This window comes from Fusarium vanettenii (genome assembly GCF_000151355.1).
Source record: "Fusarium vanettenii 77-13-4 chromosome 6 genomic scaffold NECHAsca_20_chr6_4_0, whole genome shotgun sequence".
Lineage (NCBI taxonomy): Eukaryota > Fungi > Ascomycota > Sordariomycetes > Hypocreales > Nectriaceae > Fusarium > Fusarium vanettenii.
This window is the reverse complement of record NW_003315865.1, coordinates 2,359,406-2,377,900: the sequence shown is the minus strand read 5'-3', so window position 1 is coordinate 2,377,900 and position 18,495 is coordinate 2,359,406. Positions and strand designations below refer to the sequence as shown.

The following is an 18,495-nucleotide window of genomic DNA, read 5'->3' as shown; positions in this document are numbered from 1 at the left end:
GGCTCCGTAGACCCTCTAGCTAGTACACACTCCCCTCATGAGGGCTCGGCCGGGGGGGACCTTTGGACCTAATCATCCATCAATCGTTCCTTGACATGAGCTGCATACCGTAGCCTTGACAATAGTTGATCATGCCCCCTGCTTATCTTATCCCACGAGCTTCAAATGAGAGAATCAAGGTCCAGTACAAACAAGGGGTCTTTTCACAGGATGCGTAGCAAGAACTCAATTCGGAGCTCAACGTTCTCAATGATAAGCACAAAACTAACTAACCGTAGCGTTGTTAGGGGTCTCTTCACCCAATACCTTGGGCTAATGTCATCTTTTCCGAGGCCTTCGCTGGAATCGCCGGCAAGATCTGGCTCGGTCGATTGTTCTCGTTCAGGGCGGAGAACCTCTGAACCTCGCCTATAATGTCAGCCCCCACCAACAAGGCACCCAGGGGGTCCGATAGAGCTGGCCATTCTAATCTTCGCCGCTAGGCAGGATTTACTATTATGTGTTTCATAAATCTGTTTGTCATAATTTTGGAGGAAAATCGATAGCGTAAGATGGAACCTATCTCTTCCCGAGGAGCTTTCAACAGATAATCGAAACCCTGTGGCTTTGGGTGTAAGCTTATCACAGCAAACCCTCAAATGCAAAGCCATGAGGGCTCTGTGGCCGCGGTCTATAAAGTCAGAATGAAAGAAGACACTGTTGGTTAGAAGAACGCCAGCCTCAGTCGATCTTTGCAACCGAACCCCCAATATCCTAGTCAATTATCGTCAATACCGCCATGAGACACCCTTCTCTGACTGGGCTGATTCTCAGTCTACAGCCTCTCGTTACACACTGCGCTCTGATCAACCCGGACATCCGAGCGGACACGAACCGTGATGGCGTGGTTGATCTGGCAGGCGACTCAGATGCAGTCAACAAGGCTGTTTGGAGCGATGCGAGAGGCGCCATCTTTCTCCCCAATGTTGGTGACAAAGAGTTGCGTTGTTTGAACACCGATCGCAACGGAATACCCTTGAGCAACGAGGAGCTGTCCTGGTGCAATGACGCATCAGGCCATCTTCTGCTTGCTCCAGAGTATCTTGCTCCTCTCAGGACTGTCCCTCTTGCCAACATATCGGATGATGCTTTCGCGCATGTCTACGCTACTCCTCGCGAAGCATATGAAAGGGTCCGTATCTTTTATTTGGAAGATGCGCAGCAACCAAACTCGACAACTTCTTGGAGGCTGGTGAACAAGCAGCTCAACTTCAACGCAACCCAGCTGCGAGATGGCCTGGTTCTCGGAATCGACGGCCGCGAATTTGTTACCGAGGCTGAAGTCTGGGATGGCCATGTTACCGTCCACTTTGACGTATACAACACGCCTGGTTCCAAAGACTATGTTCGCGACTCAGTCGCTCTCAAGGTGGCCCCAGTCCTTACCCATCACCCGCTCCAGCGTGTCGAGACACTCGTCAGCACATTCGCAAACGACTCTGAGCCCATTCAGCAGTACTTTGTTCAACAACTGGATGATGCTCGCTCTGTCGCCGGTATTGAGAACCCTCTGTGGTTGTTCAATCAGTCCTCTGATATCTGGGCCCAGGATATTGTTGAGCCAGCTTATGCCAGCATGCCAGGCCCTAATGGCCCCATTGCTATCCGAATCATGCTTCGATCAGCGCAGTCCACTCGAACTGGTGGTCGTCAAGTCTTTGAACAGCTTCGAGGCCCCGGCATCGGCGGGTTTCAACCGGCAGATGGTCCAGGAATCGGCTTTTCATCTTCAGGGTTTGGCTACCATACTATCAACAGCTACGGCAACCTTGAGACTATTCCTCCTCACCGGAGCAAGGATGGCACTCTCTACAAAGCTGGTCGAGTCATTCAAGGCAAGCACTTTGAAGAGTTCCCAGCCCAAGCAGTCCGGAACCTCATTTTTGGTAATGGAGTGCAATCGGCCCTTTTCCTAGAGACTGGTTGGTTGGTAGTCGGGCACGTCGATGAATTTGTCCAATTCTTGCCTTTTGACAACGACTTGGGCTTCACTATTGGAATCGCCAGTCCAGATGTGGGCATCAAGATCTTAAGCGATGCTCAAGCTGCCGGCCACGGCAACGCGTCAGCCATCAGCTTCGATGCCCAGCCCCAGATGGAACGTTTCGATGCCGAGGAGCCGCCTTTCTTGAACTTGTCCGTTTCCAATCTCTTGGATAACAAGACGTTTATCGAGGTGAACAGATACGCCCAGAAATGGATCGACTACAACCTCGATATTCTCTTGTCCGAGATTCCTCTTGACAGGGAGGATGTCATCCACGTCCCTGCGCTCTACCGTGACCAATCTGGGTATGGACCTTGGATCCGACCTGATGGATTGGACTACTACTGGCCCCCAGTCCACAAAGATGAATATCAACTGGGTGCCTTCATTCCGGCACCCATCAACGGCATTGTTATTGGAAATCACTACTTGAGTCCTAACCCATTTGGCCCGATTATCAACGGTGTCGATGTCATCGCTCGAGCGGTTACAGAAGCGTACGCCCGTGCTGGGATGAACGTCACGTTTGTCGATGATTATTATAGCCACCATATGCGTGGTGGTGAGATTCACTGCGGATCCAACACCCTGAGGGAAACTGCTGTGGAATGGTGGCAGTAGATAGGGCTGCGTTCTTGAGTATGTTGGCATTCTCGAAAAATGTAGCCAAGCCTAGACGTGTTCAGGGGGCTAGTCTAATTTAAGATATTCTTTCCTAGTAGAATAATACTAGATTACCTCCTTGCTCACCTCTTATAAATCAGTGGTCGGTATAGGGTCAGGGTGTGTGTGTGCGTGTTATATTTTTCGTCTTGCAGGGTAGTCCTGCCAACCGCCTAAGTAGGCGTAAAAAGACGCGCTCGGCTAGAGTAGAGTACAAGATAAATCTGGCCCCAGGGCCCACCGACGCGTCGCGTGGCTGGTCTCAGGGGCTACACGCGCTATAAAAGCTCGGTAATATAGGGTCAGGGTTAGCCTCGGTCCTATGGTCTCCAGGGTAGGTTAATGGGGCACGCTGTGTGTCAACTATGGTCGTCCACCTGAGACACCACTGTGTTGGTGTTGGGAAATGATGTTATGATGCATTGGCATTGATTTTTGATATAGTCGAAGCTCGGTTCTTGATGGGATGACTGAGCCAGAAAACCACGTAGGAAACTCTTCCCGAAAACGTGTGGGCAGAGAATCATATTGGCTCTGACGGGTGCAGGGTCAAAGGTTTGGAACGAAGAGAAGTCCTTAAGTGGTTCGAGGCAGAAGTTTCAGACTGCGCAGTTAAAGCCAAGGTGACGAACACCAAGGCCCGACTCGGGAGCCTCATCACCCCTGATATTTGACCTCAGCCCCCTGGCCTGACCATCTTGAAGCTGACAGCGTCAAATCGTGGGGAAGTTCCATTTTAGGCTAGCCCCTTTTTCTTCGGTGGGAGTCCAAGAACCGGGTGGCTTTGTGGGGCCGTCTGGAAGGTCCCACGGGCCCACATTCACCACCGGACTACCGAGAGCATTCGGCTTCGTGCTCGGGCCCGGATATGGGGCCTGAAGGTTCTGCCAGGAGGCAAATGGGAAACTCAAAGACCATCAGGACCCGTCTCTTTTCTTGCCATCTCTCTCCAATACACACTGAGTTATTCCGGTCTTGTCTACGCATCGTTTTCTATCACACCAGTTTCAGTCTCCTGGCCCAGTTATCTCATCAAGAACCGGGCGTCAACTATCTATATAAAAAAACCTACCAACCAGTTTCGATGGCCTCCGTTAACGACCTTGGCTCCCTTGAGGACAGCGTCCTGGTCCTACCACCTGATGTGTCAGCCAGTGCTTTCCGTGAGATGCTGTTGGAGATGGCCAAAGTTGTCGGGAACGACAATGTGACCGTTCACACACGCCAGTCCATGAAAGCGGACGAGGATGGTCACTACTACAACCTTCCCAAGGAACACGACTTGTTCTACGTCTTGGAGAAGGAGCATTTTCTCGCCGGAGCCGTTGCGTGCCCTGGAAGCACCGAGGAAGTGAGTGCAGTTGTCAAGCTCGCCAATAAGTACCTCACGCCACTTTGGCCAGTGTCGATAGGCCGCAACCTTGGTAATTTAGTCATCAGCTCCCATTAATAGCCTCAAATAATGAATGCTGACATCTCTGTAACAAGGATACGGCGGGGCAGCACCTCGTCTTCGCGGGAGCATCGTGCTTGATCTTGGATCCCGCATGAACAAGGTCCTTGACGTTAGCAGCCGAGATTGCACCTGTCTCCTTGAGCCCGGTGTCACGTATTTTGCCTTGTATGAACACCTCCAGAAGAATGGGTTTCAAAATCTGTGGATTGACAATCCCGATCTCGGTGAGCCAGTTGAGAGAACCCCCCTCGGCTTCCCCACAATGTGCTGACCGAGCGCGCAGGTGGGGGCTCTGTTGTTGGTAACGCCCTCGAGCGCGGCGCCGGATACACGCCTTACGGGGAGCACTTCTCCTTTCACTGTGGCATGGAGGTTGTCCTGCCCTCTGGTGAGGTGATGCGTACAGGCATGGGCGCTCTGCCTGGCAACAACACCTGGCAAACGTTCCAATATGGTCAGTCTTTTTCTCATCTCTTCCCCACATTCGTGACACTCACATGGGAGAATCACAGGTTACGGTCCCTACCCGGACGGCATCTTCACTCAGTCCAACTTTGGAATTGTTACCAAGATGGGTGTCTGGCTCATGCCTGATCCTGGTGTAAGTTGTCACTTGTACCCGATTTCTCAAACACAGCACGTGCTGACGGCATCGCCCAGGGTTACCAAGCATACCTCTTCTCATTCCCCAAAGAGACAGACCTGCCTGAGATTGTAGAGCGTGTTCGTGTTCTTCGCATCTCTGGTGTCATCCAGAATGCTCCTACTATCAGAAATACCCTCATCGACGCTGCCGTGTATGGTCCGAAGAGTGACTACACCAGCAACAAGGGTGTGCTTTCCAGCTCCGAGATCGATGAAATCGCCAAGAAGATCAACGTCGGTCGGTGGAACATCTACGGCGCCATGTATGGACCGAAGCCCATGCGAGATGTACAGTGGGAAGCATTGAAGGCGTCTTTTATGCAAATTCCCGGGGTACGTGTTCTTGACATTCTGCTTCACAAATTCACCCTCTGAACCTTGCTTTAGGCCAGATATGAGTTTCCCAAGCCTAGGGCGGAGGGCGGAAAACGGACTGTACTCCACATGCGGGAGGAAACCCTCAAGGGTTTGCCCAACACTTACGAGCTGGGCTGGCTCAACTGGTCTTGCGAGAGGGGGTCTCTGCTTGGCTTCTCTCCCATCTCGCCCGCGACGGGCTTTGACGCAAACAAGCAGTGCGAGATGGTCAAGCGTCGGTTCAAGGAGTTTGGATTTGACTATATTGGAACATTCGTCGTTGGGTGGCGAGAGCTACACCACATTGGTATGCATGACAGGATCACCATCTCTACCCTTGAAGTTGGATCGGAGCTGACGCGACAAAAACAAAAAAGTCTGCCTGACATTTGACAAAACCGATCCTAAGCAGCGCAAGAAGGCTCACCGATGCATTGAGCTCCTGATCGACGACGCTGCAGCCGAAGTGAGCTTCTTTGAGATGTGGCCGGACTGAGTACCAACTGACACAGACCCGCAGGGCTACGGCGAATATCGAACTCATCTTTGCTACATGGATCAAATTGCTAGCGTGTACAACTGGAACGGCAATGCCGCACTCAAATTCAACCAGCAGCTCAAGGACACGCTGGACCCCAATGGCATCTTGGCTCCAGGGAAGAGCGGCATCTGGCCAGCCCGCCTGCGAGGTAGAGGATTTGAGCTGAAGAGAAGCATCGAGCCTGGCAGGTTATAGATTTGGGCTCCCGCGGTAGAGATCTAGATCCGGACCACCGACTCGGGATCATGAGTGCCGTTGGGCGAGATGAGGTGTGGGTTGTGGGGCCTACTCAGTGATGTGGGGAAATCAGATATCGTGGGGTCGTCCACACAGGTACATTGTGCTGTAGACTCGTTGACAAGTACACCTACCTAACCTTAAGTATCTGGGCTATCCCAGGGTTTTCTTCCCTCTCCTGAAATTAGCTCGGGTCTGTCTTTTCCTGCGCGAATTTAGGTTCCCATCTTAGATTTCATCTTCAAAAGTGAAACCATCTGTCATGAAGGAGATGTCTTCTCTCCCAACATCGATGCGAGCTGCAGTGGTTGTGGCAAGTTTCCCCCCTCCTGGGACCATGTCCACTCCAATTTGACTCGAGAAAGAATAGCGCTCCAAGGGCAGCTTCGAGTTCAAGATCACCCATGTGCAACGGCCGGAGCCGGATCCGACGGATGTGCTCGTCCGCCTCTCCGTTAGCGGCGTCTGCGGAACAGATATGGGTCTGGCGACCGGCGAGCTGGGCCCCACGCGGGCGGCGAGACGCGGTGCAAGGAGCAGCTCAACTCGGGCCGCAAGAGGGACGGCACCTTTGCCGAGTACGCCGTTGTGCCGAGCCGCTACTTGTTGCGCATCCCCGCCCACATCACCGTGCCCGACGAGTTGATCGCCCCGATCCTTTGCGGCGGCGTCACTGCTTACGCGGCGATCAAGAATGCCGGCGTTGTCGGTGGAAAGTGGGTCGCTGTTTCAGGGGCTGGCGGCGGCGTGGGCGCGCTGGCGGTTCAGTATGCCAAGGCTATGGGCTACCGCGTCCTGGGAATCGATGTAGGTGATGCAAAGCGGGACATGTGCCTCTCATCTGGGGCAGATTGCTTTGTCGATGCGGCTCAGAGCCAGGATTTACGGCGGGACGTTGAAGTTGCCATGGGACAGACGGGAGCAGACCTGCTGCTCGTCTGTGCAGCTTCAGGCGGCGCATACAATGCAGCGCTGGGCATTGTTGCGGCCTTTGGCACCTTGGTTAGTGTTGGAATCCCGCCCCCTGACCAACTGGTTTCTTTCCATCCTCTGCTTCTTATCGACATGGGCATTAAAATTGTGGGATCTGCTGTTGGAACAAAGGAAGACACCCTTGAAGCCATTGGGTTTGTTCAGAGAGGTCAAGTCAAACCCGTTGTGAATATTCAACGCCTAGAAGACCTGCCTGGGCTGGCTTCACGGTTTGGAGAGGTGAGTTAAGACTCTAGCTCGTGTATATTTTGCAACCAAAATTGAAGTAACCTTGGCTAACAGTCTTCATTTCAGTTTAATGGCAAGGTGGTTATCAAGTTTGAAAACTCTTCCAGTCCCTGCAAGCTTTAACCACCTGTATCGAGAGGTTTTGTTAGGGCAGAAACACACTATAACATGGCATACTACGCAGCCGTTACTACTGCATAGGTCTTGTATAAATCAGTTGTTAGAAAGTAATACATGTATTCCGCGTGCTGCCCTTTGAAACTGTTGCCCATCTCTTTTGGTGAGTGGTGAATGTGTTCTGTGTTGTAGTTGAAGCCCGGCCCTCGAAGTAATAACTGAGACAAAAGACATAAGAACTCAAGGGCTCGAAGAAGCGATGGGACTGGGCTTTCGAGCAACCCAACAGAAATAACACAGCCACAACTCTAGGAGGACCTTTCTTAGCACTGGTATTACTATCTCAATTCATCAGGAGAGGCAAAAGTGGATATTGAGTGAGGTGATTTAGCCGAGGCACCGAGGATAAAAAACGGAACGTCCGTCTGAGTTTGGGATCGTCGTCATGGTGGTGTGCCAAGCCAGAGCTGAGCCGCCTTGGGTGTGCTTGGCAACCTTGTGATTGGAGCTACCGGCTCGGTGACGTTGCAATGCCTAGGGGTAACAAAAAACACGAAACTGGCCCATCAGGTTCAGTATAGCCATAGCACCTTTAATAATGCCTCAATTCACTTGAAGGTTGACTGGATAATACTATGAGATCTTCTCTGAATAAATATCTAAGATTTGAATGATATTCTTTGTGGAAAAGTGGTTGAATCAGTGACTAATGTCAACAAAATAGTGGTGATTTGGTAGCGTCCGTCTCCTGTTTTTCTGTTACCCACAGGAATGCGCGATGAGCTGAGCCTCGTGTCGAGACAAAGTTTCTATCTAATGTTAGCCACAACTCTATTTCTATCCAGCCAAGCTGAGCCTGGAGGATGCGGCATCGGCGTTGCGCGATTGTGTGGCGTCATTATCGAACGCTTTCAAAAGCTGGTTCATTCTCCCTTGGCGTCATTCGTCCTGCTTGTTATGGACAAAGGACAATATCTCGAAACTATATATGATCTGCAATCCCCCCTCTTCACTCTTTCATAATTATCACAACCACCAATCAACCCTGAAATACATCTTTAAACAATTCATTACAATTAGACCCCTCAAAAGGATCTTCTGACAGAACAACCATAAAGATTCACTTCTACCCACTCCCGACAAGCAACTCTCAATCAACTACACAAATCAACCCCACAAAACAAACACCGAAAACCACTTCAATCTTCACAATGTGCCTCCCCGTTCCACGAAGACAGCCCCGCGCCGTTATGGTGGGCCCTCGTCCCGTCACCGTGGTTCACCACCATCATCACGGAGGCCATATGGGCATGGGAGGTCCACGTATGGGTATGGGCGGTCCACGGATGGGCGGCCCTCGCATGGGTGGAGGAATGATGGGAGGAGGGCGACGCATGGGTGGACGTCGCTGCTGAGCGTCTTGCTTCTGGCCTGAGTATCAGCGGCGACCAAGAGCTTGAGACACATGTTCTTTTTGCGTATTATTCTAGATTTCGAAGGATGGGAGTTAGTTGCAACTCGTTTTGTTTGAGTAAATAACGTTTCTGGATATTGTATTCCTTATCATATGAACCGTCAATTGGGGAAACATAAATAAAGGAGATTCTCGATTGATCTGAGTGAGCATTCAACAATGACAAAAATTGATACAAAAGTGAGAAAATAGAATATTTCAGAAACCGCAGGTACGTTCTGAACAAATACTATTTTAATTGGATATTCCAGTGTGTTGGGCGTTGCATGATGCTGGAGTGACGCTAATGATTCCGAAGTGACCGTGTACCGGATCGGAAGCCGGGGGGTAAAAGCCGATCCGATCCGGCTTGCTCTGTTGAAATGAGTCCGAAGCCATCCAGCTTGGATCCGGCCTTCCGGAATGGAAAGTTTTAAGTCTTGTGACTCGGGTGCGCAATTTAGAAGTCACGGAGGCAGCTTTCCAATTTTACATGGGGGCTATGAGCGCCGTGACCGTTAATCCCTTACAGTATCTGTAATGCTTTGACTCAAATCTCTTTGGCTACTGACCCCTGATACTGTAGTGAGATTTCCTGCAGCACGGATGCATAGAGCGAAGCTTCGTAGATCTTTTTAGATACCATGGACTTCAAAAGTAAATAAAATAGTATTAATATGCCAATCTATCGTGGGCCCCTTTTTATCTCTTGTTCCTGATTAATCTTTTACTATACCTTATTAGCAAGGATATGACTTCTATTAGTGGCATTTGTATACTGGGTGGAGCTGGCGGTCCTCTTGAAGCAGCACAGCCCGTTGCTGCCCTTGTACCACACCATCGCTGCGTGATACCCGAAGAGATGGAGGGTTTCAAGTTCGGCTAAGGGCTTCCCGAAAAGCTGCAACTAAGCTGTCTCTTGGTCTTGTCCTAGCGTTGGAAGAGATAGTCTTGGCCCTTTCCCATGCCGTACATATTCAGCTTCCTATTCCTTCTCAAGAATAGGCAAAGTCCCATAGTGGTCTACCCGAAATCACAGACTACTCATTCTCACACCAAGCCTTTAATATTCCATCTCAATTACCATTGCCTTACCTACGTCAACATGAACTTCTCTCTTTCGTGGCTGAAGGCAAGTTTTGCCTTCCCAGAAAGAATAGCCAGCATGTGTCTAACAGTTCGAAGGTGGAGGAAGGGCTGGGCGGTGCGCGTCCTGTGCTTAGAGGAGACGCGGAGGAGCTGACTTCTCAGTTCGCCGGTCTCCAGGCTCTCCTCACCCCAACCAATCTCCAGCCGTACAACAGAGTGTCGATTCAAGACAACACTTACGAAGGCACCGAGTATCGCATCTATACTCCACACCGCGAAACAAACGCCCAAGACCGGTTTCCCATTGGAGTTTTCTTCCATGGCGGTGGCTTCGTCCTGGGAGATCTTGAGACCGAGGATGCGCTATGCCGAGCAATTGCTCAGAATGCAAATACTTTGATCATCAGCGTGAACTATAGAAAAGCGCCAGCTCACAAATTACCAGCACAGCTGCAGGACGCTCTCAAAATGTTCCAATGGGTGTGTTATTTTGATCTTGTCCCATTAATGGCCGAAATGGAAACGCTAACAACATCAACACCAAAAAGGCATGCCGCAATGCAACGGCTCTGGGCGGTGAACCAAACAAACTCTATACCATCGGTACTTCGGCTGGTGGCGCCCTTGCCTTTGCAGTGGCTCGCAAAGTCGCACTTGGCTCTGCGGAATTACCCAAGGACGCCGTGAAAGGCATCGCTGCCTTCAGCCCGGTCATGTTCCACCCGGATAATGTGCCGGAGAGATATAGCTCACAGCACACATCATTCAAGGACAACGAGAGAGACACTCCGATCATCGACGTGGCATCCCTGATGTCCTTCTTCAATGCATGCAATGTGAAGGCAGACAACGCCGACTACTTTGTTGGCCTCGATCAAGCCAGTCACGCCCTTTACCCCCCAACGTATATAGTGACGTGTGGTTTGGACCCTTTGAGAGACGATGGGAGGGTCGTGGCTGGTTCGATGACGGGCCAAGAGGTCCATGTCAGAACTGACCATTATGATGGTCTGCCGCATTGTTTTTGGATGTTCCCTACTCTACCTGAGACTAGAGAGTTCCTGCCAAATGCGTTCTCGGGTGTAAAGTGGGTTATTGAGAACATGTAGAGACTGACGTGATCAGAAGAATAGCAGACAAGTCCGAGACTGGAACAAACATTTCTTCATGTTGCATTTTGACATCTCTTTGCAAATGTGTGATGTCTCTGCTGCTGACCATCCGTCTCGCATAACATGATTCTGAGAAATTTCAACCCTTGAGATATGATGTCTCAGGAGCTCAAACACCGAAACCTCGCCACTTCCGATAATCACGGTACAAGGCTCTAACTCTCGCTTCCGGGAAGGGAATCGTCTTGGGACCGGACGCCGAGCAGATAATTGAAGTTGAGCTCTTAGATTAAATAAGAAGTCCTCCTCCATTTTCCTGACCTAAATCCCATGCAGGGTGTCTCGTATCTACGGTGGGGAAGAGAGGAATATCTTTATCGAATGTCTCAAACATCAGTGTCCTCGGGGACATTGGCAGTATCAGATCATCCATGCCTTGGAGATCGGTGCTCAAGCCAATCGTCGGCTCGGTTCCGGAGCCAATGGACGACAGGGAGTTGCTGTTACTGCAATTAGGCAACCCTACTGAGCTTATGAAGGGCGTATGGTCTAGCCCGGATAGCCTGGTAAAGTTCTGCTGCTGCTCCTCGTGGGCTTCCTCCCTTTCTACGGCCATAGGGAAGTCCGTCTTGGTATCGTCATGGACAACACCGAAAATCCCTCCAACGAGAATGCTCTGCCGTTCCATCCTGCGAGATTCCATCTTCTCAAGATACAAGCTGCATGCTGTCTGGAGATTATCGACGATTGCCAAGTTCCTGCTCGCCACAGCATCATGACGGCCGAAAATGGCGAGCAATGCCCTTGCAGACGATAGGCTCTTCTCAAGGGGGAAAAGGCGGCTCATGTCGCCGAGCTGCGCTAACCCAATAACCAAGGCTGCATGAAACAGAGAGTTGACCACAAATGGTAACCGTTTTGGCACTTCCTCGCTAGTCTGAAGTACTCGAAGAAGGTCCACGGTGCGGATGGCGGAGTCAACGCAGGCGCGGGTCACAACCAAATCGGAGGAAGTGTCAGCTACTCCATTCTCAGCTTCGAGGGGATCGCCTGCAGGCACCTTTGACTGGTGCCTAGATACGTTTTCAATCAGGAAAGGGCGTGCGAGGAGCATGATTGTCCAGTAATAAGCCTCCTTTAGGTGAAAGAGGCCAATATTGGGGACCGTCTTCCCTCCGTCTACCTCGACAAATTGAGTCGGTTGGATATCATCAACCGCCAAGCCCGTGAGAAACGTGCTGGTCTATTGCCGGTGGTGTTCTGTTATCCTCTCTAGGATATCCGTCGAGACTATGCGCTTCGAGTATACATCGGTGAGAACCTCCTCGAAGATGGCGCATAGGTCATTGCTGGCAGAGTAGTTGGCCTCGGCAGACGTATCTCGTGTCTCGTGAGTCGAGGGCGGACGACCAAGTGACGCACTCATGAACAAGTCAAGTACGCGCAAGGATTTCCAAAGCCTCTCGCGTGCCATATGGTCGGCTAGGTCGAAAAGGGCGTTGATGTCACGTCGATGGATACCCAGTGCGTAAGTAGCACGCACTACGGTCCCCAAGTACATAAAAGCTGCGTTCCTCCGCGAAGCTGCCAGAAGGTATATTGTTATTAGGATATTGGCCTGAATAGTTGAGAGACCTGGTTCTTCTATTATGCCCGATATAGTCAAAAATCGCCCGTAGTTGAAGTATTGCTCGGCATCGTCGTCTCGATTATCTGGGCAGGCCTGGGCGCCGATGGCGAATATGAGGAATAAAATGGCGCTCACTGCCTTTGGCTCCCGTCTGTCATCTATGGCTTGTATCCATCGAGACCAGACTTGATATAGTTCTCGTTCGTCATATATATTGAGTAAACAGTTGGTGGCGCATAGATACCAGGTGATGAGATACCGGGCGTCGGCTGGCTTAGGCCTGGCTGGTGGCCGGCTCACCATCTCTAGGATCTAGTCTGACTGGTTGGGGGGTGTCGTCTTAATTAGGAGGTGACTCAATGGATCTTCTGCAAATTGGCAGGGCCATAGGGACTCGCGGACTAAGCGACGGATGATTTGTAGGAAGGCAAGATTGGCGGAATCGCCGATGAACATGACTTTTCCATGGTCATCTTGGATCAATCTCGATACCTGTGGGATATGGGTGATGTTGAGGCCGTTGAAGCCGTACGAAAGAGGACTGCTACTCGAGTGGGCTTCAGCAGGACGCTCCTCGTGGCCGGCCGTCGACCTCAAACCAGGCAAATTGTCCTGATCGGGAATGCCGTGGTCTTCGGGAAGAGTCCTCGGCCTGTTGACGATCGGGTTGATGCTTGAAAGACGGGGCGAAGAAGCAAAGTTGCAATCATCGGAGACGTGACGGCTGCGACAGCGTCCGCACGGGTGGCAGCCATCACAGGGTTCCTTGCGGCGCTTGCAGTTGTCACTGGCCTTTGCGCACCGGCGGCGCTCACTTCTTTTGACTTTCCGCGTGGGCATGGCAGTGTTCATAGCTCGGATATTGACGTTGTCGATGTGAAATACAATGACAACTGTTGGGTGCTGGAGACGGGGCAAACGCGGGTCCAGCACGGCGTTTATGGGACGCCCGAGTACCGAGTGCCCGTTAACCGACATGGGAGCTAACTAGCACATACTTACTGTATCTGTGTTCCAAGGCATGGATCTAAGCCAATTACTGTTAGTCTCTCGATCAGCCCTCTGCAGTAGCAATAGTGCACAAACAGCTTGCCATATTCGAATCCCAATGGTTTGATAGTACTCTAGCAGTCGGATGGAAGTCCCCGCGCAAGTAACTCGACAGGGAATAAGCTCCATGACTCCGGGATAATGGTAACACTGCTGCACTGTTTTGCTTGACATTATCAGGCACCGTGGAAGCTGCATTTTACGATGAGATCTGACTGATTTCCCGCGATCAAGTAGGATACATGCGTCTGCACGACGCAGTATCACGAAACGCTACGACATAGCTTGCGGGCAGCTGTAGAAGCCGCGGGTGATGTACTTGACTGAGCCACATAAGAGATGAGGGGGCGGGGAATGAACTTGAAGAAATCAAGCACCTTTATTGCCACTGGCCGGACCACTCAACTTTCAGGTACGCTACCCCGGAAACGGCTGGGATTCTCCCCAGTCTGGGGTCTGGGGTCTGGGGGACGGCCCTCCAAGTGCCTCCCTCTGGCGGCGGGGTTCTTGGCCAGCGTGCCCAAGCCGGTAAAGCCAAACTACCATGTACCTAGGTAGGGAGGCCCTTGGTCCAATAGTCCAACTGAGGGGTAGATCCCGACCCCGGATCATCAAAGAAGGGGTCCCGAAGAGACCCGGCTTCCGATCCGGGATTCTGGCATCGCTCCGAAGGGCCAGCGCACCCATGACCATTGTGGTTGTTTGTTGACCTGCATTTATTGTCGACGAGCTAGTCCTTTCACTACTTTGTATCTATCTTCTTTGTGGGTTTACATTTCCGAAAAGTGCATCGGGAGGAATGCCCACGTACTTTGCGGGCTGGCCCGAACGAGCAAACGCCTCCTCCAACATCCTTTCGGATCCAGTTCAGAGAGGACACGCTTTTAGTGAAATCTAAACTCGGCATGTTAGTCTCGACCTTCTCCGGTGATGTAGCTGAGACTGCTGAGCCGATGAATCGATGTGCTAGAATCATAGTCTTGGAAAAACGTTTACATGACAGTTTACATGTATATATGGAGTGTGAATTCTTCGAATTGTTCTTCTGCCAAACATCCAACCAAGCTTTCATCCAATCGCCACTTTACTGCTGCACTGTAAATTCTCATTTTGGAACTCCCTTCCCAAAGATGACTCCAAGCCTCGAAGCGACTTACGAAGCCACTGCCACTGGCACGCAACGCAAATCAGGTCCTGATAACCCCCCAAACTGGGTTCCCGTCTTGGAGAAACCGGCTTATAAACCTCGCAAGCTCCGAGTTGTTTGTGTTGGAGCTGGCTACTCTGGCCTGATCATGGCGTATAAGTACAAGCACTAGCTGAAGATGGAAGAGCATATGAATCTGATTATTTACGAAAAGAACTCCGATATAGGTGGAACATGGCTGGAAAATAGATATCTAGGTGTGGCGTGCGATGTAGGTGCTACCAAGTAAAGCAAAACTGGATCATGCCAATTAATATCCGTATCATCCAGGTTCCAGCTCACATTTATACGTTCCCCTTCGAACTAAATCCCGATTGGACTTCCTTTTATGCCGCGGGCCTAGAAATCTGGGAGTATATTAAGAGGACCACAGACAAATATTAACTCAATAAGCATGCCCAGCTGAACAATAAGGTTACTTTGACCATCTAGGATAAGGCTTTAGGGAAGTAGAAGATTAAGGTTAACTAGAATAGAACTATCATTAAAGATAAGGCGGATATGTTGGTTAATAGGTCCGGTATCCTCCATAAATAGCATTAGCCTAAAATCCAAGGGCTAGACTCTTTCAACGGCAGACAGCTATACAGTGCTGCCTAGGATACATCTCTTAATTAGACTAGAAAGCATGTCGCTATTATTAGCAATAGTTCCTCGGCAATCTAGATCTTACCTAAGATACAACTAGCGGCGGCTAAGATTATTAACTATATCAGATCGCCCACTTGGATTTCTTCTAACTTTGCGGTAGAGCTCACCCCTAAAGGAAAGAACTTTCAATATACTAAAGAGTAAAAGAAAGAGTTCATAGAGAATCCCGAAAAGCTGCGCGAGATGCATAAGCTTATCGAGCATTACTTTAACTAGTTTTTCTATGCCCTTATCGTCGATACTCCTTAGCAGAAAGCCGCCGCCAAGGTGTTCCAAGACGAGATAGAAAGAAGACTCAACTATGACCCCGACCTCTGCGCTAAGCTGACCCCTGACTAGAAGGTGGGCTACCGCCGACTTACTCCTGGCGAAGGCTATCTTAAAGCACTCCAGGAGCCAAATATAGCTATAGAGTTCTCGGGCATCAAGAAGGTCACCGAGACTTAGGATTTTGGCGGCAAATGGTTCCGAGGAGGAGTTTAATATTATTATTTGCGCTACTGGCTTTAATATTAGCTTCACCCTATTCTGGGAAGTAGTTGGTAAGAATAGTATGAAGCTTGTAGACCAGTGGCGGGACGATCTAGTAGCCTACTTTGGTATCTGTGCTCCCAATATGCCAAACTACTTTATCTTTAACGGGCCTAACTATCTAGTCGGCTATGGAAGCCTGCTTTCTATTATGGATTGGATAGCTGACTATATTATGAGGTGGATTAAGAAGATCTCAACGGGAGATATCAAGTATGTACCCTCACTCTTACCTCTGCTCATACGTAGATGCTTATACTAAACTTCAAATAGGTCTGTCACAGTCGACGTTGGTGCAATAGCTGACTATAATACCTATACCCACGAGTTCTTGAAGCGAACCGTCTGGATAAGTGGCTGCCGATCCTGGTATAAGAACAACAAGGTGGACGGCAAGGTAACCGCCATGTATGCAGGGAGCATCATTCACTATAAGGAAATTTTGGAGAGCTTTAGGACTGAGGACTTCAACTTTGAGTACAATAGCCGGAATAGATTCAGGTTCATGGGCAATGGACTCACAGTCCTTGAAGAGAAGGGGGAGAATCTTGGGTTTTATGTCAAGTAGAAAAGAATGTCACCCGCAGCAAAACTTGGGAGTTATGGTTGGGGATGTAGATATTCTCCTACGAAGACAGTTCTATGGCTAGATCCCTAGTAACTCTACACTCAACTCTTATCGTCCGATAGACACAGGGTAGTCTGACGTCTCAATCTTCTCCGGGTACACCAAACCACCCTGACGACGCACCTCATCCATGACATCCATCACAGCAATAGTTTCACTCAAATCCATCTGCTTTCCTTCCTTTCTCCCTTCAACAATAGCAAACGCCGCCTCATCAGCCTCCCAGAACATACCTTGGCCCTCACCCTCCGGGTTCATGAAAGTCAAGAATCCATTGAACCAGCCACTGCCCTTGCCGGGACCGGGCTGCGTCCACTTCTTCTCTTCGACGCTCCCATCGTTGAGCACGATCCTTGTGGTGTTGGGGCACTGTGGGACGTCGAAGAGCTGTAGCTCGCCCAGCTCTCCTTGGATCCGCACGCAGGGTTGGGGCTTAGGATCACTACGAACACTTCCAATCCGGATGGACGTTGTAGCGATGGCATGGGCATCGCCACCAGAGCCAGCGTCTCGGGGGAAAGTCAGAAGAATGGTTGTGCTCTCGTCAGCAGATGTTTGCTCATACTATTGTTATTAGTACGCGAGGCCTGGAAAGTATATGGCTCAAGAACTTACCTTGGTAATAGCAGCAACTACCTTGGGAGGAGTCTTCTTCGCCTGGGTCTGCCAGAACACCAAGAACGGCCAAGTAAGACTGTAAACTCCAAGATCCAACAACGCACCGCCGGCAAGATCCGCATTCACCATTCTGTGCTTTCCATCGCTAAAGTTCGCCTCGGGGGATAGCCTGGCACTGGAATCTGAAAACACCCTGTAGATCGTCCCCAACTTGCCCGAGCTGATAGTCTCTCTGACGTAGTTGGTCAAGGGGAAGTATCTCGTCCAGAACGCTTCCATCAGCAACAGGCCCTTCTCCTTTGCAATCTCTACCAGAGTACGCGCCTGCTTGGCATTGACTGTGAAAGCCTTTTCACACAGCACGTGCTTGCCAGCTTCTAAGCAAAGCCTGACATTCTGGTAGTGGTGTGAGTGGGGGGTAGCAACGTAGATGATCTCAACGTTGGGGTCCTTGACAAGTTCATCGTACGAGCCGTAGGCCTTTGCATCTGAAGGGGCTCCAACATCTTTGAGGAAAGATTCGGCGCGGGCGGCTGAGCTGGACGAAGCTGCTGCGGCGACGGTGTGCTTGATGTTGCTGACGTCTCGAGTCTTGGGATCAACTAGGAGATCTTTGGTGCTAGGGCTTGTTAGTGAATGCCTCCTTTGTTAGTGGAGATGAGCATACAATGTAATTGAGATTGCACCAGTGGCAAGGATTCCCCAGCGGATTTCACGTGGAGCCGCCATTTTGCCTAAGTATTCAGATAGATGGAAGTACAGAGGGGCAGAAACTAAACAATGTCAGAGGACGTTCTGTTGTCTAAGAAATCTTTCTCCTGACAAGGCGCCTCGTCGCCCTTTTAAAGGACGAAGCCCCTCACTCCAGGGTTGCTTGGATACCCTCACTCCCGAGATTGAACCGGAGGTTTGCCGTTGTCAAATCAACTTGCATAGAGTTGTGGGGATATAGTAACCGGCCGAGAGTCCGCGAGAGCTAACGCCAGTATCTCCGACAATCCGCGAAAAATGGTGCGACGGAATCTCAATTCCTGATGACGTCGACTGCTCATTTGTAATATACATACATAACCGGGCGGCTAAATTCAAAACGACGCCTTCGGTTTCGGTTCTGGCGAAGGCTGCCCAGGAGGGCCTCTTCCCAGCCATCACACCTAAGTTGTCAAGTCTACTCCCAAAGCAGACAAAGCCTGGGCGAATGTAAGGAAAGATAAGAGTTCAGGGTGACTCATGGTTAATAAAACATCAAAATCTCTTCTCTTT

The 18,495-nt window shown here is 50.4% G+C and overlaps 7 protein-coding genes across 7 annotated transcripts; 5 read left to right on the top strand and 2 right to left on the bottom strand.

Moving 5' to 3' along the window:
* Positions 1-638: 638 nt before the first annotated feature.
* Positions 639-2,647, top strand: NECHADRAFT_94728 (uncharacterized protein; the record flags this gene model as incomplete). Its single annotated transcript, XM_003045366.1, has 2 exons — positions 639-698; positions 821-2,647. The coding sequence occupies 2 exons, from the start codon at positions 639-641 to the stop codon at positions 2,645-2,647; spliced, it is 1,887 nt and encodes a 628-aa protein (XP_003045412.1).
* Positions 2,648-3,773: 1,126 nt separating this feature from the next.
* NECHADRAFT_43965 (uncharacterized protein) lies at positions 3,774-5,883 on the top strand (the record flags this gene model as incomplete). The annotated part of the gene is made up of 8 exons (XM_003045365.1): positions 3,774-4,113; positions 4,178-4,369; positions 4,429-4,603; positions 4,650-4,746; positions 4,806-5,123; positions 5,178-5,454; positions 5,525-5,613; positions 5,668-5,883. 8 exons carry the CDS (start codon positions 3,774-3,776, stop codon positions 5,881-5,883), a joined length of 1,704 nt encoding a protein of 567 aa, XP_003045411.1.
* Positions 5,884-6,438: 555 nt separating this feature from the next.
* NECHADRAFT_43155 (uncharacterized protein) lies at positions 6,439-7,146 on the top strand (the record flags this gene model as incomplete). Its single annotated transcript, XM_003045364.1, has 1 exon — positions 6,439-7,146. A coding segment is annotated over one exon (708 nt), but the record flags the coding sequence as incomplete, so codon positions are not given.
* A 2,752-nt stretch (positions 7,147-9,898) lies between these two features.
* NECHADRAFT_44040 (uncharacterized protein) lies at positions 9,899-10,914 on the top strand (the record flags this gene model as incomplete). The annotated part of the gene is made up of 2 exons (XM_003045363.1): positions 9,899-10,285; positions 10,354-10,914. Coding segments are annotated over 2 exons (948 nt in total), but the record flags the coding sequence as incomplete, so codon positions are not given.
* Positions 10,915-11,429: 515 nt separating this feature from the next.
* On the bottom strand, positions 11,430-13,387 carry NECHADRAFT_94727 (uncharacterized protein; the record flags this gene model as incomplete). The annotated part of the gene is made up of 6 exons (XM_003044961.1): positions 11,430-11,519; positions 11,564-12,160; positions 12,209-12,827; positions 12,870-13,117; positions 13,147-13,220; positions 13,270-13,387. 6 exons carry the CDS (start codon positions 13,385-13,387, stop codon positions 11,430-11,432), a joined length of 1,746 nt encoding a protein of 581 aa, XP_003045007.1.
* A 2,684-nt stretch (positions 13,388-16,071) lies between these two features.
* Positions 16,072-16,554, top strand: NECHADRAFT_94726 (uncharacterized protein; the record flags this gene model as incomplete). The annotated part of the gene is made up of 2 exons (XM_003045362.1): positions 16,072-16,199; positions 16,260-16,554. 2 exons carry the CDS (start codon positions 16,072-16,074, stop codon positions 16,552-16,554), a joined length of 423 nt encoding a protein of 140 aa, XP_003045408.1.
* Positions 16,555-16,590: 36 nt separating this feature from the next.
* On the bottom strand, positions 16,591-17,961 carry NECHADRAFT_101044 (uncharacterized protein; the record flags this gene model as incomplete). The annotated part of the gene is made up of 3 exons (XM_003044960.1): positions 16,591-17,178; positions 17,230-17,851; positions 17,900-17,961. The coding sequence occupies 3 exons, from the start codon at positions 17,959-17,961 to the stop codon at positions 16,663-16,665; spliced, it is 1,200 nt and encodes a 399-aa protein (XP_003045006.1). The 3' UTR covers positions 16,591-16,662.
* Between the last annotated feature and the right edge of the window lie 534 nt (positions 17,962-18,495).